General features: G+C 43.1%; 1 protein-coding gene across 3 annotated transcripts in view; it reads right to left on the minus strand.

Moving 5' to 3' along the window:
- PITPNA (phosphatidylinositol transfer protein alpha) overlaps positions 1-18,445 on the minus strand; it is a 65,180-nt gene extending 46,735 nt beyond the window's left edge. For 2 of the 3 annotated variants that reach the window (XM_029611206.1, XM_029611204.1), the window contains exons 1-4: positions 18,319-18,445; positions 13,737-13,767; positions 2,072-2,217; positions 111-202 (exon numbers count right to left, since the gene is read on the minus strand). In XM_029611206.1, the coding sequence (XP_029467066.1) occupies positions 111-202; positions 2,072-2,217; positions 13,737-13,767; positions 18,319-18,338 (289 nt within the window). In that variant the 5' untranslated portion in view covers positions 18,339-18,445. Of the gene's footprint in view, positions 1-110; positions 203-2,071; positions 2,218-13,736; positions 13,768-18,235 lie in introns of all 3 variants that reach the window. The other variant, XM_029611205.1, reaches the window with a different exon arrangement.
- Positions 18,446-18,770: the final 325 nt, after the last annotated feature.

The following is an 18,770-nucleotide window of genomic DNA, read 5'->3' on the forward strand; positions in this document are numbered from 1 at the left end:
CCCCTGCATAAGGAAGTGTACATTCTGTTGAAGTCCTCATCTGGCAGCTGATCACAGGAAGACCCTCTCTTCTGAATATACACCTTGACAATTGTCTCCCAGATACTCACTGGTCCTGCAGTAAGGATATGCATTCCATGCTTTCTCGTGCATGTTCAGAGCTCCCTCTGGGGCTAACATTCTAACAAAAGTTGGTACTTTGCTGCAGAGAGAAAATATGAAGGACTCGGCTCACTAAGAAGTCAATACTAAAAAGAGCAGACCAGTAAAGTTTTACTCGGATACTTTTTTAGCCAGATATAAAGAGGCGGGGGGGGGGGGGGGGGGGGGCGGGCGGGCATGATATTCAGCACTATCCGGATACATTTAGCTGGGTAAGTCTACTTGGAGAAATCATTGTCCTAAAGTTATCCAGCTGATATATTCAGCAGCAGAGTTACCCAGGTAAATTCCTGTGGATATAAGGTTATTCCATCTAAGCTGCTCTACAATAAAAATAGACAAATTTGTTGCAGTACTACGTGTTGCCACTTTTATTAATGTAATATATTACATGAGGGACATCACACTTCAGGCAAACTCTCGGCAGATGTTCCTGAAGTTAGTATATGCAGCAAAGACATATATATGTTCTAGAATACAAAGTCAGCAATACAAGTCTTTGATCATGATCAGTTTAGCAAGTCAGTCTGACCTAAGTCCTAATTAAAATTACAGTTAGCGATACAGAAAAAGAACAAGAAAAGGGTCATGAGTCATATCTATTTTCTACCAAATGCAATTAATTCTTTAACTTTTGCACAGTGGTACTCTGCATATCTAAGGCTTGTTTAGACTTCAGCATTTTTCCTCATTATATTTTATCTAGTGCAGGGAGCAAGTTTTGCAACAGCTATTACATATCTTTATTTAGAATCTAAGAATGGTTAGGGTCTGATTAAAAAATCTTGACTTTGGTTCCACAATTTTTACAGGCAAAACAAGAGCTAAGTATAACTTTAAGAAATGCTATTCTGCTAACAAACTAAGTTGGGCAGAGAAATACAATAATTATGTTTAATCTCCTCATTCCCACTCACTGCACTGCTCAATATACCATTAGAGCAATGCTGAAAGCATCCGGGATCATGGTAGGAGAGTACCACAATCCCAGGCGGGTAGTTTGAGGGTGCAGGTTGAGGTGGGTGGGGGAAGAGTAGCTGGCTAGAAATAAGAGTCTATGGCTGAAATGGAGAGGAAGGAAGATGCAGTGATACGGCTCTTCTGTTTTTTTTAAACTTGTTATTTAACAAGCAGAAACACAAGAGTACAATACACGAGTTAGCAAAATATCTCTTGCTCCACATAATTCAAACTTTTCCCTCAGTCCACAAACGTCACCAAAACTGACAACTATGGACTTGTACAGACTGCTCATCTAAACTACGCATTCCCATGCAAATATTCCCAGTATTTGCTCCAAATTTGTACATATTTATCCTTTTGCCTCTAATGTTTTCTCAATCAACTGTTTCAACCAGTATGCAACACAAGGAGTCTTTTTCCACTATAAAGCAATTGTATGTCTAGCTGCATGAATGGGTAATGAGAGCTTTGTCTCATCCTTTAAGCCCATCTTCAAGATTTCCTCAGAACCCCAGTAGACATAGAGCTGAAGTAATTGAAATGTCTCCTTTCACAATATTTTTAATTTCTGTCTCAGTTTCTCCCCAGCACTAACAGACCCTGGGGCAAGTCCACCACATATGTAAATGTGATCCTTGAAGACCACGTCCCCGGCAGCACAATGGCAACGCCATGTCTACATTAATGCAAACCTGCCAGACGACATTCCAAACCATGCTGCACCTCACTGTTCCGTGTATCTATAAGACTCTGGATTCAGAGATCAGACTCTTCTCATAAGAATATTTTTTTGGACGTTTAGGGGGCCTTGGCGGGCGGGGGCAGGATGGGACAGCAGGCCTAGATTTGCAACACTTGGGTGGAGGTGGAGAATACTTAAATCATTCCTTTTTCACTCTGGGGTAGTAAACTCATCTACAATTGCACTCTCCTGATTCCCTCTTACCTCTGTAAGTGGTAGATCTTGTGTGTGTATTGGCCTCTCTCTCCATCCTTTTCATAAGGCTCATTCACTAGCACTTCCACACCTTCACCACCACCTGTTTCATTTTTGCTGGCTTCTGCCACTGAATACAACTGGCCTACTTGGTACTGAAATATTTAAACAGAAACAAATTAACCTCTTAGCAGTTGAACAAGTGGAAATGATATTTATGGAAGACTGCCAATATTTTTCAACTGTACCCTATAGAAAATGACCTCAGACTCATCAGGTGCCCTCATCCTCATTAGGTAGAGGTTATTTTCAATAGGGCAAATTCCAGGCCAATGATTAGCCTTCAACCTAAATTTTATCCCGATTAGTGCAATCTGAGAAAAGTTACATGCCTCTGGACAAATGCAATCACAGCATAAATGCTTTTCTAACTCGAGTTGAAAGTACTAAAAGATATTCAAAATATTCAGAGATCAAAGTTCTGGCATCACCAGCAACTGTCCACTCACTGACAATAAAGAGAACCACTGCTGAGCCACACAACCAAGTAGGAAAAAGCCATAGGACATGGACACAGTATCAGACATTCAAAGCAGTCATTGCTGAAGCTGCAGGTGAAACTGACATGCACACACACTCACTCTCAAAGCTCTGCACGAAACTGACGTGTATATACAGTCACTCTCAAAACTGAAACTGACACGTGCACATGCAGTCACTTTCAACGCTGCATGGAATACTGACACGTTTCTCTCAAAGCTTCATGCGAAACTGATATACAGATATAGTCACTCTAAAAACTATATGTGAAACTGATATGTACATACAAGGTCACTCTCAAAGCTGCAAGCAAAACTGATGTGCATATACAGTCACTCTCAAAACTGCGTGCGAAACTGACACGTGCACATGCAGTCACTTTCAACGCTGCATGGAAAACTGACATCTCTCTGAAACCTGCATGCGAAACTGACAAGCACATACAGTCACTCTAAAAGCTACGTGTGAAACTGATACATGCACTCACGGTCACTCTCAATGCTGCATGCAAAACTGATGTGCACAAAGTCACTCTCAAAGCTGTGTGCGAAACTGACTCATGCAGTCACTTTCAACGCTGCATGGAAAACTGACAAGCACATACAGTCATTCTAAAAGCTACATGTGAAAGTGATACATGCACACACAGTCACTCTCAAAGCTGCGTGCAATATTGACACACACCACAGACACTCTGAAAACAGTGTGTGAAAAAGACATGGTCACTCTCAAAGCTGCATGTGAAACTATCAAGCACACAAATGGTCACATTCAAAATTGCATAAGAAAATGACACATGCACACTTGGTCACTCTTGAAGCTTGTTCGAAAGTTACACAGTTGCTCTTAGAGCTGCATGTGAAAATGATACACGCACACACAGTCACGCTCAAAGCTGCGTGCAAAACTGACACACGCACAAATGACACGTGCACACAAGGTCCCTCAAAGCTGATTGCAAAACTGGCACGGTCATTTTCAAAGCTGCGTGCGAAACTGATACAGTCACTCTCAAAACTGCACGCAAAAATGATAGCACACACGTTCACTCTCAAAGCTGTGTGCCAAAGTGATACACACACTTGCACTCTCAAAGCTGAGTTCCAAAATGCCATGCACACACACACAGTCATTCTCAAAATTGCGTGACAAAATAAGACGCACACTCGCAGTCACTATCAAAGCTGCATGCCAAAATGCCACGCACACACACGGTCATTCTCAAAGCTGCGTGCCAAAATGACACACACACTCACACATATATATACACAGTCACTCTCAAAGCCGCATGTCAAAATGACACGCACACACATGGTTACTCGCATAGTTGTGGGTGAAACAAGCAATCACATTGTCAGTTAGCACACAATTAAAGTGTGGTGTTTGTTGCCAGAGAATGTGATGAAGGTTAGTAGTATAACAGTTTTAAAAGGTTTTGGACAAGTTTCTAGGGATAGGTCCACTAACAATTATTAATCACATAACACAGCAGATGACAGAAAAAAAACCCATCCAGAATATGCAGTTTGTCCACACTAAGGATGCATCCCAGATGTCTTCCTCCTTTATAATCCATCATCTTAGGTAGAAGAGCACACATGATCCGCACTTTGTTCCCTCCAGCATCACTTTTTCCATGCCTGAGCATATGGCTTCTTAACATCAGCAGGGCCTCTTAGATCCCCTGCAAAGCCTGTCAGACTGATGCAGCTATTTGACTACTTGCATTTTCATCTGGTTTTCCGGTTATTACAGAACTTGCTGCTGCTAGTTTGATTCTAAACTCACAGCTTTATCTAAATAGCTCCCTTATTAATGAGCCTCTTACTTCCCTCTGTGTAGACTGGCAGACCTGGCTATGTGAGGGCTTGTGTTTCTGCTAGGACTTATTTGATTTATAGTCTGATTTTTGTCACTTTAAAGTCAGGTACTGTATGTATTTCCCTGTCCCAGAGGGTTCACAATAGGAAAATTGGTTCTTACCTGCTAATTTCCATTCCTATTGTACCATAGATCAGTCTAGACTCCTGGGTTTTGCATCCCTGCCAGCAGATGGAGACAGAGAAAGTTTTACCTGCAATTCCTGTATATCAAAACTTAAGACTACTTGATAATGAATTCCTAACTTTTCCTCCCAAGAACCAGAAGATGGTGACCTCTATAGAGCCATAACATTCAAAAACCAAAGTATGAACCCAATGAACAATTCTGTATTCCATGCCAAGAAAAAGAATGAGCCAACGACTCTCCACCTTCACAGATTGGGCGGGTTCTGGACTGATCTGTGGTACTACAGGAATGAAAATTAGCAGGTAAGAACCAATTTTCCTTTCCCAGATCAGTCCAGACTCCTGGGATGAATCTAAGCTACCTAACTAGGGTAGGACCTGGAGAATTCCATTCACAAAACACTCTCAAAGGACCTGGATGCCAGATTCCCAACATCCAAGCAATATAGTGTCTTGCGAAAGTGTGCAGAGATTTCCACTTCACTGTCCTGCAAATATCTTGCAGAGAAACCTGAGCCTCCACCCACGAGGCTTCCTGAAAGCATGATGAATGGGCTCTCAAACCATCAGAATCCGGACAACCTTTAGCTATGTACATCAAACCAATGACCTCCTTAAGCCACCACCCAAAAGTGGTCTTAGATGCTTTACAATCTCTTTTCGAACCACTCTACAAAACAAACATGTGATCCGACCTTCTAAAGTTATTAATCAATTTGAGATATCTCAACAAGGTTCTCCACACGACCAAGAGCTTAAGCTCCCTTTTGTGAGGTATGGAGGAGTCCATCTCAGGAAAAGCTGAAAGCTCCACTGTTTGATTCACATGAAATGCCAAGACCACCTTAGGCAAAAAATAAGGTACCATATGCAACAACACCCCCAAGTCCGAAATCTGCAGGAAGGGATCCCGGCAAGACAAAGCCTGTAGCTCTGACATTTTTCTGGCTGAACATATAGCCACAAGGAAAACAACCTTAAGGGTCAAATCCTTAAGAGCTGCTCTCCTGAGCAGTTTGAAGGAAGCCTCACACAAACCCCCCGAGGACAAGATTAAGGTTCCAGGATGGCCAAACTCTCCTTACCTGGGGAAACCAAACCAAACTACATCCGGATGAGTGGACAGGGAGACCCCTCTACCTTACTTCAAAGACAACCTAGAGCAGCTACCTGGACCCTAAGAGAATTAAAGGCCAAACAACTGCTTTTCTGTGCACCCTCCAACTTAATATCATGGCGATATTAAGTCGGAGGTCCCGAAGAGTAAAAAAAGTTTAAAAAAAAGAAACAAAAATTTGAAGTAGGCCGTCAGCCGTTGGGTCGAAAACCGGACGCTCAATTTTGCCGGTGTCCGGTTTCCGAGCCCATGGCTGTCAGTGGGCTCGAGAACAGACGCCGGCAAAATTGAGCGTCGGCTGTCAAACCTGCTGACAGCCGCCGCTCCTGTCAAAAAGGAGGCGCTAGGGACGCGCCAATGTCTCTAGTGCCTCCTTTTGCCCGTTTCTACCGCCGGGCCTCATTTGAATACTGTATCGTGCGCACAGGCAAGTGGCCTGTGCGCGCGCCGGGAGAGCGGGCAAACGCCCGCTCTCCCGCAGACTTTACTGAATCGGCCTGATAGTAATGCCAGCCTCATTGGAGTCTTGCAAAAAGGAATAGTCTCCATGTAATGAATTATACATTTTCGTCAAAGGAGGAATAAGAGAATTAGAACATTTCTGATAAAAGCGGGCCATGAATCCTGGTGATTTACCATGCTTTAACTGTTTAATCGCAGTATTTCTTGATCCAAATTAATTTGCTGCATATCGGACAAAACAGGAACAGAGATTCCATCTAAAATTCACTCTACTTCCTGGATTTTAATATTGGTATCTGCACTATACAAACCCGAATAAAAACGCAAAAAACGCTTACTTATATCTGAGTCGGAGGTCAATATGGTGCCTTTTTCATCTTTAATTTTAACCACATTATTCTGTAAATTTTTTGCCTTTAATTTATTAGCTAGTAACTTGCCAGCTTTATTATCTCCTTCAAAATATGTTTGTCTTACGAGATCAAGATGATGTGCTATTAAGGCTGCATCCAAATCTGCCAACTTATTTCTGCAAGTCTCCAACTGGCTAAAGCTTGATTTGGAGGATGTTTGTTTATGGGTATGTTCCAAGTGAGCTATTTGATCCAATAAGGCTAATTTTTTTCCTTTTGTTTTTTTTTTTTTTAATATAAAAGTATCTAGCAATTAAATCACCCCCAACTTACCACTTTCAGGCAGTTCCATAATACTAGTGAGGACATATCATTAATGCTCAAATAATCCTCAATTACTGTCCCTTGTCATAGTTAAAAAAAAAAAAATTCAGGGATAACCAGGTGAGAGCACGATCAGACCAGGTTATAGCATCAATATCCACCTCTAAAACTGTTAGCTAAACATTTATCAACAAGCAATAAATCAATCCTGGAGTAAGATTTATGGGAAGAAGTATGGTTTTGAGATCTAGGATAGCGAGATCTCCATATATACAAAACTTCTCTCTAGGATATAAACCTCTTAAACAGAGTTTGGTCAATTGAGGAAACCGATCCAGAACCCTGAGAATTATCTGTAGTAGGATTGATTGTGATATTAAAGTCCCCCCCCCCAAATCAGCAAGTGACCCTCAGAGCATGCACTAAGAATTTCCTCCAAAGCAGAGAAAAACATGCCCTGTCTCGTATCAGGCACAAAGATTTACAAGCGTATATTTCTCTCCTCCTATCAGGATCACCAGTATAAGAAATCTACCATTAGGGTCCTTGTAACAAGAAAGAAATTCATAAATAAGATCCTTCCTAATAAGAATACCCAACCCAGTATATTTTGCCTCTTTAGAACATGCTGCCCAGTACTGAGAAGTATATATATATCAGAGCGCATGAGATGCTCATATCTTCGTATGTGCTTTTGAGATGAGTCTCTTGACACATTGCAATTGAGACCTGTGATCAATTAAGGTCTGAAAATAATAAACATCTTTTACGATAAGTATTTAGCCCTTTGACATTCAAAGAGAATATTTTAATGTTCACCATTTGGTAAAAGGGTAAGTGAAAGTAATCAACATATAAAACCCTTGAGAATACCGAACACCAGCTTTTTCACAGACTTGTGGTACGGGAAGGCTTTTGCTGGACCCCTCAGCCCATCCAGGACCGGATCAGCCTCTTCCAAATCCGCGTCCTCCTGAGGAACCTTGAGACTGAGCTCCTAAAAAACCTGAGGAATCAAGGGCCTCAGTTCCTCCTTACGAAAAAGACAGATGACCCTGGAGTCATCTCCTTCGGTAACTGGAATCTCTTCTGGATCACCTACCTGATCCGTCCCGGCTGCATCCGGATAAACCACCTGATCAACCACCGATGGCATCCCCGTCCCATTTGGGGCATCATCTGAGTCCTCCAACTCATCAACCATGTCTCCTGGAGCTGGAGAAAGGCCCAACACACGCTGGACGGGAGAAGTCGTCTTTCCCTTCACCTGACCAGGCTTGAGACCCGTAGCCAGACCCTCTGAAGGTTGGACCCAGGCCTCCAAATGCAAATCCGCAGCATGCTGCTTATCTAAATAGGCCTCATGTAACAGTAAAACAAAGTCCATGGAAAAAGGCCTTGAAGAGCCAGAAATTGGCCTTGGGGGACTCAGGAAACGGGAGAACAGGAAAATCCTCCCATCCGAGGCCCCCCTGCTCCCCTCCAGAGTCTGAACACGTCAGGGATAGCCTTGGAGAATCCCCCTCCCGCTGGCGCTGAAAAGGCCACACAAGTATTCAAAATGGCTGCTGTTCCTGTGCAGACGGAGAAAGAAGCCCTGACCTGGTGCGAACCTAGACTTGATTGAGGAGCAGGAGCGGGAACCATCCGACGAGCCATCACCGCCTGACAAATAGTCCAAACACAACCCGACGTGATTCAGCTGTGACCGAGCCGAGTCGCAAGCACAGCAGACAGAGCCATGCACCATCACACACACGGAGGGAAGCTTACCTCCAACAGCCATCCACGCTCTGCCGCTGTGAAGCAAAATACCCCAGCTGCCCGAACAGAAAAAGACAGGAAAGTCATATGTTTTTTTTGTTTTTAAATAACTACCCAACAAAACAAGTGTATAATACTTCCCTGGGTAGGCTGGAAAACAGCGCTCTAAGAGGGATAGGCTGTCAAACAGCTTTGCAGAGCCTCAAGCCACCTCAGCGGCCTCGTGATCTGGACCACCAGATTTAATACTCCATGGAAATAAGGACCGAGTATACTAAAGGGTCACCAACCCCCAGCTCGTCTGCCTCAACCAAGGGGAATGGTCCCACCAGGACCTAACAATCCCCTGGGAACAAGGCTCTTAAACCAACTATTTTTTTCCCTGAATGCAGAACTGCAGGTTTTGCACTATCTACCATCTGCTGGAGACAGAGAAATACTGAGGGACTGCAGGTGGCACACTGGGTTACCTACAGTGTCAGTGAAACTTTCTCTGTCTCCATCTGCTGGCAGAGATGCAAAACCCAGGAGTCTAGACCAGCGATTCTCAACCGGTGTGTCGCCAAGCACCGGCAGGTGTGTCACGTGCTCCCGGTCTCTCCCGCTGCTCTTCCTTCCCTGCTGCCGTTGCCGCCGGGCTAACGGCATGTTCATGCCTAATGGGAACGGCAGCAGTGTTAGAGGAAGCTGTGGCACCCACAGCTGGCCTTTTCTTCTTCTCCGCGCCTGCCCCGGAACAGGAAATGATACGCAGTGCAGTGCGCGGGAAGGAGAAAGAGCCTTGCCACGTGGAAAAGTAGCGGCGGCAGCAGTATCGGCCCCCGAGCAGTAGCTTGGCCTGGAGCAATCGGCAAAGGAGACAGGAGTATAAGCCTCCCGCAACCAATGGGATTCTTCTTTCTTGGCCTGCAGGGGCTGGAGGAGGCTGCTGCAGCTACCATTTCTGCTTTGGGGGGGGGGGGGGGGAGAAGAGGAGGAAGTGAGTGAGAGACAGAGAGAGAAGACAGCCAGCCTGTGTGTAAGTGATAGAATGTGTGTGTGAGAGAGAGCATGTGTGCGATTGAGAGAAACTGGTCAGAGAGGTGATGTGTGTATATGTGAGAGACAATAAAAGTGACTGGTCAAGGAGATGACTGGAGTGTAAACATAAACATAAAAAATTGCCATGCTGGATCAGACCAAGGGTCCATCAAGCCCAGCATCCTGTTTCCAACAGAGGCCAAATCAGGCCACAATAACCTGGCAATTACCCAAACACTAAGAAGATCCCATGCTACTGATGCAATTAATAACAGTGGCTATTTCCTAAGTAAACTTGATTAATAGCAGTTAATGGACTTCTCTCCAAGAACTTATCCAAACCTTTTTTGAACCCAGCTACACTAACTGCACTAATCACATCCTCTGGCAACAAATTCCAGAGCTTTATTGTGCGTTGAGTGAAAAAGAATTTTCTCCGATTAGTCTTAAATGTGCTACTTGCTAACTTCATGGAATGTCCCCTAGTCCTTCTATTATCTGAAAGTGTAAATAACTGATTCACATCTACTCGTTCAAGACCACCTCTTCCCCACGTACCTCACCAAGACCACCTACATTCTCTCCCTTTTGGATGGTAAGGCCTTGTCTTAGGCCTCCCCGCTCTGGGAGCGAGCCGATCCGGTCCTGCAAGACCTACAAGCATTCCTAACGCTTATCTTTGATGACCCCAGATGACAGACGGCCTCAAGTACATCCTTGCTGCACTTGCGCCAGGGTTCCCGTTCTCTAACGGACTATGTAATTGAGTTTCGTACCCTGGCGTCTGAACTTCCCTGGGGAGTGTGTGTGAGAGAGAGTGAGAGATTGGTCAGGGAGGTGCTGATGTGGGTGTGTATGTGTGAGAGAGAGAGAAAGAGAGAAAGCATGGAAGTGAGAAATCTGGGTATGTGAGAAAGCATGGGAGTGAGAAGCCTGTATATGTGAGAGAGAGCATGGGAGTGGGAAACCTGTGTGTGTGCATGCATGAGAGAGAGACTAGTTGGTAAGGTGACAGTGTGTGAGAAAGACTGGTGTGTGTGCATGTGAGAGAAAGAAAGTGATTATGGGAATGAGAAACCTGTGCATGTGGAGAGAGTGAGCATGGGAGTGAGAAACCTGGGTGTGTGTGAGACACAGTATGGGAGTGAGAAGCCCGTTTATGTAAGATAGAACATGGGAGTGGGAAGCCTGTGTGTGTGTATGGCTTTAGAGAAACTGTTCAGGAAGGTGACTGGTGTGTGTGTCAAAGACTGGTTGGGAGATGATTGGTGTGTGAGAGATAGAAATTGGTCATGGGGGTGTGACTGGTATGGTGTGTGTGTGAGAGACAGAGAGAGTGGTCATGGGCCCTAAGGAAGAGGACCATGAGTACAGAGCTTAGCCACTAGGGGGGGCGCTCTAGCCGCGGAACAAAATGGCTGCTTGAGCCAGAGCTCCCGCCGATCCAGGACCAATATCTGCAAAAAACATCCCACTTATAGCAGTTAGAACGCCTAAATAATTGGTGCACAGGATGAGGAATTATACGCCATGGCACAAAAGAAAAAAGGGATGGACCTCCGACAGTTCTCCTTTACAAAAACGGCTCTGACCGAGGAGGGGCCTGTAGACGACCCAGAAGCCGCAGCCTCGAGTGAACATGAGACCGCGGAAGGCGGAGATTCCAGAGGTGGGGCGGTCCCGACGGACACCATGCCGACCAGGGCCGAATTTCGCCAATGGTTCGGCGATCTAAGAAGGGAAATGAAAGAAAATAAAAAAGATCTACTTAACCATATAGACACGCTGAATGAGGAAATGGCTGAAATAGGGCAGAGAGTGGATGATTGTGACATACGTTTGGAAGCACAAGCGGAAAAGATTACTAACATTTAAACCTCACTCTCCCACAATAAATCTGAAACTGAAAACATACTAACAAAACTGGAGGACCTCGAGAACAGAAGCAGACGCACTAATTTGAGATTTAGGGGAATTCCAGAAACTGAGGAATATGCGGATTGCAAGGCGACCATTAAAAAAGTCTGCAGATTTTTTCTACAGCTGGATGCAAACTCGGGAACAGAGACAGCAATTCCTGAGGTGGAATTGGAACGAGCCCACAGAACTTTGGATCCTAAGGTGACTCAAACCATGAGATATTGTAGTCTGTTTCACCAAGTATTCAGTTAAAGAGCAAATATACCAGGCTGCAAGGAAACAGCAGTCCTGGTCTTAGGAATCTCTCACTCCCATGCTTAGGAATCTTTTTTCTCGTCAATACCATGCTGCGGCCTCCAAAGTGGTGCGATATGCAGGTGTCAGTATCCTCATACACAAAGACTTGCCATGTCATGTCACGAAATCATTAGCAGACACTAATGGAAGGTACTTATTACTACAGGTTGAAATGAATCAGGTTAAATATACCTTGTTGAATATTTATGCACCTAACTCTGACCAGTCCACCTTTTTTGAGGGTTTACAGCAAATATTGGGGGAGGTTGAGGTGGGTCAACTAATTGTGTCAGGGGATTTCAATATTACTATTCAACCCCTCTTAGCTTAGCCAATACTGCTGCTTCTGGTGTGTGCTATGGCCTGCATGGAAGAGGAGTAGGAGAGCTGCTGGAGGGGGTAAGTAAAGGCGGCTTTTTAAGTTTATTTTTCTTGATTGACTGCCATTTTAATTATTTAATATTATTATTATTTTTTTTAATTTATTTAACAGTTTTTATATACCGACGATCATCAAGGATATCACGACGGTGTGCATTGAACAGAAGTATTACACGCGAGGCATTTGACAATAAAACATGATAAGGGTATATAGGTTTAAACTTGAGTGAACAGCTTAATATATGGGAACTAAAGAGGTAGTATAAGTGATAAATAAGATATATAACAGATAACCAGGGCTAAATAATATATACATGATAATGAATACAGCAAGATGCATAAAGATTGCAAGAGGAGGGGAATGATAGAGGTACTAAGGGGAAGGGAGGGTTTTAAAGGGGGGGTAGTAGGGGGGTAGTAGGGGAGTAGGATGAAGGGTGTAGCTATTAGGTGATATTAGGCGTAAGCCTGTGAGAAAAGTTAGGGAGTTTGAAAGAAGGGAAAGAGAGGGTATGTGGAAGAGGAGAGTGGGTGTAGCTATTAGGAGATGCTAGGAGTAAGCCTGTGAGAAAAGCCAGGTTTTGAGTTTTTGCTTAAAGCTTTTCAGGCATAGTTCTTGACGCAGATCAGCAGGCAATGTATTCCATAAGGCGGAGCCAGCTAATGAAAGCGCCCGGGCTTTGGAAGAGGCAAGATTGGTGAGTTTAGGGGAGGGAGTGCGTATAGTGGCAAGGTATTGATTTCTTGTTGGTCTGGAAGAAGCGTGGAATTGGAGGGAGTCTTTGATGTGATGTGTCTGCTTTTTGGAAATATTTTATTGGTGTTTGGAGAATTTTAAATAATTTTTATGAGTTTTTAATTGTTGGATATTATTCTGTTCATAGCTGTTTTGAAATATTTATTCTGCTTATTAGTATAGTTTTACAATTATTTCTGTGTGGGGATCTATAGCTGCTTGCTAGTTCTGTTTTCCTAATAGGAGGTGTATTGGGGTTTAGGACCTGATTTAATATTTGTAGTGTTGCCTTTTCATAGATAGGGTTGCTCCTGTTTGGCATTTCTTAGCTCTCATCCAAAATATTGCTAAAACGTGTCATTTTTTTTTTAAATTATTACCAGAATCCATTCTTTCCTTTCTGAGCACACTACTAAAACCCTTATCCACTTTCTTTCATCACTTCCAACTTGGACTATCACAACCTCTTCCTCCCAGGTCTGCTGCTAAATTCACTACAATCTATTCAAAATTCAACTGTGTGACTTCCTCCAGCATCTTTATACAAATGTTAAGCAGACGTAGCAGTAGTAGTAATGGAGAGACTTGGTCGCTTCGGAGTGTTGACACTGAGAGAAATTCACAGAAAAGAGCAAACATTTCTTTAATAAATGAAACATCTGTTACATTCAAGTAGGCTCTACCCTGCCATCCATTCTAAAATAAACAAACTCCCTGTATAATCCACTACATATCTGGCAAATGAACTTACCTCTTCCACAGATACAGGCAAGATGACTCGACTAGAAAAAAGAAGAAGAGATGGTATTGAGAAGCATCAAGAACTCCAGCAACCTGGGAACTCATTTGAGACAGCTCCAGCCCCAAAAAATTAGTTTAACCTCCAGGATCATATATAACAATCAAGACACTGCACTACTCCTTTTAAACCATGCTTTCTTTCTCCAATCCTAACAAGACCAAAATAACACATCTGATTGAAAATGTAAATCCAGTAATTATTTACTGGATTCTTTGGTTCTATTCTCAACTGTGTGACCTTAGACATCAAGTCAATGTAGCAGATTGTAAGTGAATAATAATCGATTCTGCCTTTGGAAAGGTGAAAGTCATCCACCATTTAGTTTTCCTATGATGAATCTTGGAACAGCTGACTTAGCCTTTTTTCACTTCATCCAATGATTGTGGTTCCTGGTACTAAATCAACTTACTTCTACCTATTTTTCTCGTAATCTCCTACACTTATACATATACACTCGTGTCAAAAATACTCTGGGATAGATAGGTGGCACCATCCTATATGAGGCGGAGTTTTGTTTTGAAAACTTCTCTGTCTCCATCTGCTCGAGGGGGGGCAAAACCAGGAGTCTGGACAGATCCGGGTACGTACAGGGAAAAGCCAATTAGACGGATAATTAAAAAGTTATCCGTCTAAATGGCTAAGCTGCTATTTTAAAAATCTTAACCAGCTAAATTCTAGCCGAATAAAGAGCTATCCAGCTAGAATATAGCCAGTAATGTTGTGGGCATTCTAGGGATGGGCAATAGGTGTTCGCTGGAAGAGTGGAATAGCCAGTTAGGTTAACCAGATAACTCCTATATTCGGAGTTAGTTATCCAGTTAATATAACCAGCTAACTCTAGTTGTTCTGTAGGGCTGGTCTAAAGTTAGCCGGATTCACCTATCTGGCTGCTGCACCACTGAATATCCCAGTTAAGTTAGCCGGATAGGTGTATCCGGCTAACTTTACTAGCTGCTCAGTGGCTGAATATGGACCCATCTGTATATTACAACAAAAGCCTTTTGTAAAATGCTCAAATTGTGATAGAAAGCACTATAGAGCTGCAAATTCTTTTACTGTGAGCACCAGAGGAAGCCACAGCTGTCTGGCTTCATGAATCCTCCCTCCCTGACTCAGTAATTTGACCTCACAAGGCAGTTCCACAGTACCAGCAGCATTACTTTCTCTGCTCCTAAATAATTATGCAACTAGGAGTGTTTACTCCTCACTATGCACTGATCACATAGAGAATTCCAGAGCTAAAGAGAAAGTCAATTTGAAAAGAGAAATATAACCTGTAAAGGCTAAATTCCGGGGGTATGTTTTATGTGCAGACTTTAGCCGGAATTTTCAAAGCAGATTTATGTGTATAAATCCACTTTGAAAGGAACCCCACTAAAAAACATGCAGTTTACACCTGCTCTCTAAAGTATGCATGTAAATCCCGATCCCACACCCCCTCTAGAACGCAAAGTACACACAAAATTGTGTTCCGTGTACACCTGCCGGGGCTAGTGTCAAAGAGCCTCTTACATGCAGAAAGCTGGATTTTAAGCATAAAAGTACCTTTAAAAATCCCCCCCCCCCCCAATCACAATGAAATGTGTTACAAATACAGTGCTGGAAAATCCTTTTGTTTCTGTGACTTATAATCACCCAAAACTGGAACTATCCTTCATGATTCACTTTCCTCACAGATATTCTGCTCTGCTTCTACCAACTTTGAAATATGAACGTAGAAACCATCTTCCACTGCATCTCCATTGTAAAGATGCCATTGCTCAACAGCAGAAGTCCATGATCAGAGATGTACTAACTTATAATGAAACATTTTAGAAAAAGGAATAACAACTATTCAAAGGAAAATAAGTTATTTCAACACCCAGTTGGCCCAAAGCAAGCAATAGTTAAGCGAACAGATACCAGGACACAGCTGTCACCACTGATAGAGCCTGCAACCAGTTTTAATTGCAGGGAAAGATATCCCATTCCTTTGGAAAATCACCAGTTCCAGATTGTGAGGTACTGAGTTTCTTGAAGGACACACTACTTCCAAACCTCAGCCTCACACTTGTCCATTTCCATAGAAACACAAAATACTTAACACATACTCTGAATCTTGAGTTTAAAGACTGCAAGTCCTCAGCAGTATCCTCTTCTACGAGTCCTAACACAGAGTGGACTTCCCAGCCACACATGACCCCTTTTCCCAGGAGACCCTCATCTTTGTATCATCCCATTATACTCTCTCTCGACCTCCAGGCTATTTGCTACACCTAATATAACTTGGCACTGGCTCATTAATCTATGTACCCTAAGATGGTAACTTTAAAATGAGCACAAGGGTGCCCATAAACGTGTATGGGCAAGTGAGTGCTCATACAGTGGAATTTTAAAAATATGTGCGCAATTGCGCACATATGTTTTAAAATATGCCTACCCCCCCCCCCCGGACACACCCCAACTCCATCCCCTTTTTTTTTTTTTACTCACACATGCACATATATGCGCATGATTTGTAACTTTTTAAATATGAGTCGCTCATGCTTGGCCCATATACTCATGTATATGAGCCTTTTAACACAAGCAACTTTTTTAAAAAATTCACCCTATCAGTACATTTAGGATCCATCACACAACCCTTATACTCTGTACTTCAGCAAATAAGTCTCCAGAAATTGTATATGTTACTACAAATAAATACAGAGCTTTTCTATGGTGCTTCATCAGTTTCTATCCATACCTATTCCCTGGACTCCATCTCTTTTCTCCTGACACAGAAATGCAGATTATGATTATAGATAAAGACCTTAAGGGCCATTTAAGAGGAGAAGAGGAGTGCTCAGAGAACCAAGAAAGCCAGGGTTCGAATCCCACCGATGCTCCTTGTGGTCTTGGACAAGTCACTTTCCCTGATAAATTTAGAACCTGATTTACTGAACATTTTTCCCCACAGACACAGAATGGGGGAAAAATCTTAGTAAATCAAATCATGTCCTTAAATTGTAAACTCTCTGTGGACAAAGAAATACCTCCTGCACCTAACTGTAACTTGCTTTGAATTATCAATGAAGAGGTATGAGCTAAATCTACAATAAATAAATCTAACCTACCTGTTTTATAGCATATACTCAATCAAAACCAAACCTTGATAGCTAGGAAAAATACACATACCAAACAAAAAATATCCTCCTATAATGCATGAAATTCAAAAGGCACCTATAAAGGAGACTATCATAACAAGAAGCCATCATGCACTATCTCTGGTACTGTGGGTTGTCATCTTATGCAACATCTATATATTTATTTAGAATGTTTAAATGCTTTTAAAAATCCCCTTCTACTATTTATTTATTTGATTTATATTCCACTTTTCTACACTTCAAAGCAGATTACATTCAGGTACTGTAGGTATTCCCCTAATCCCTAGAGGGCTTCACTTGAAACTTGTACTAATGAATGTGAACTTATCTTTTATGCAGAGCAGCTGTCAAACAACATATGCAGGAATGGACCCAGGAATACCCAACAACAAAACAGTGTTTTGAGGTTGCACTCTTCCTCTGGGGCTTCTTCTGAATCTCATTCTGTTCGCACCGCCATGCCAGAGTTAGTGTATAATAGAGTTTTGTTATGATGATCTCCTTGTAGCTGCTTACTGAGTTTCATAAATTATAGGAGGATATTTCTTGTTTGTTATATCACAGACTGCCAGAACTCTGGCTTTAACTTTCCTTCCCCACAATGAGGGACCATCTGTTCTTATCCCAGGCTCTCTTAAATGCGGACATTGTTTTTATCTCTACTACATCTATGGGGAATGTACTGCATGCATCCACCACCCTTCCTATGAAGTAGTTCCTTATGTTACTCCTACATTTTCCCCCTTTTCACCCAGATGCAATGACACCTATCTTTTTGTCATTTGTGATAATATTGGTTTGGGTTTTTTTTGTTGTTGTTTAAATTGTAATCTGCCTTGAAAGATGTTTATTGAATAAGGTGGAATTTAAAATACATAACACTTCATCTTGCTTTAGAACTTCTTTTCCACTGAAGAAAGCCTCTTGGACATTATTTGTAGCGTTGTGGTATTGAATGTCTCAATCAGATCCCTACTATCTTTCCTTTAGGATATACATATCTAGGTCTTCGAGTCTATTCTATTAAAGCTTTCGGTACAGACGCCGCACTATTTTACTAATCCTACTCCAGACCAGCTCCAGCCTGTCTATGTCCTTCCAGACGTCAGAACTGGACACAATACTCCAGATGAGGTCTGGATGATCTGTACAAAGACAGTCTACTTCTCTCTCGCTCTCTCTCATCGGATACATATGAGAAGTCTCCTCCTTCCACCCAATGACTCCTTCGTATCCTCCTGAGGAGCCATCTCCTTCCTCACCCACAAGTCCATCTAGGCCCATCTCCTTTCCCCTCTCCTGCCCTCATCTCCTCTCTGGCTTCACCTCTGGAAGTCCATCTTCCGCCAGGATGCTCCCGCAGTCGCATCAGGGTTTATTCTCCTCCCACAGCCCGCCCCGGTACTCACTACTCCTTGATGAGCACCATGGCAGCACTCCACAGCCGCCGCCGGGACTGAAGGTTACTGAGCAGCCCGCACTTCCTCGTACGCACCGCACGGGGCGGGGCGTTGCTGGGGTAACCATGACGTCACACGCCGGCGTCGCCTCGCTTCGCCTCCTTCCTGCAGGGGTTTTCACGCAAGGGGTGGGGTTTCGTTGGTACGTATTTCTTTCTCTGGGCTGCAGGTTTGTGTTCCGGTTCCGGCCTGTTGGAGTCTGGCCGAGGTCAATGAACATGTCTGTATTGGTAAAAGCGGGTGCTAGCTTGATGCTTTGGACTTGAAGAATGAGTGTCGGGTTGTCTGTCACTTGGTTTTATCCTGAGTAAAGAGAGACGAGTAAAACCAGAAGTGATAAGAAGGAAGATTATAGTTACCGCAGTGGGCATGTTGGGGAGGTGACACTTCTCAGCCTTTCA

The sequence above is a fragment of the Rhinatrema bivittatum genome, chromosome 8 (genome assembly GCF_901001135.1).
Source record: "Rhinatrema bivittatum chromosome 8, aRhiBiv1.1, whole genome shotgun sequence".
Classification (NCBI taxonomy): Eukaryota; Metazoa; Chordata; class Amphibia; order Gymnophiona; family Rhinatrematidae; genus Rhinatrema; species Rhinatrema bivittatum.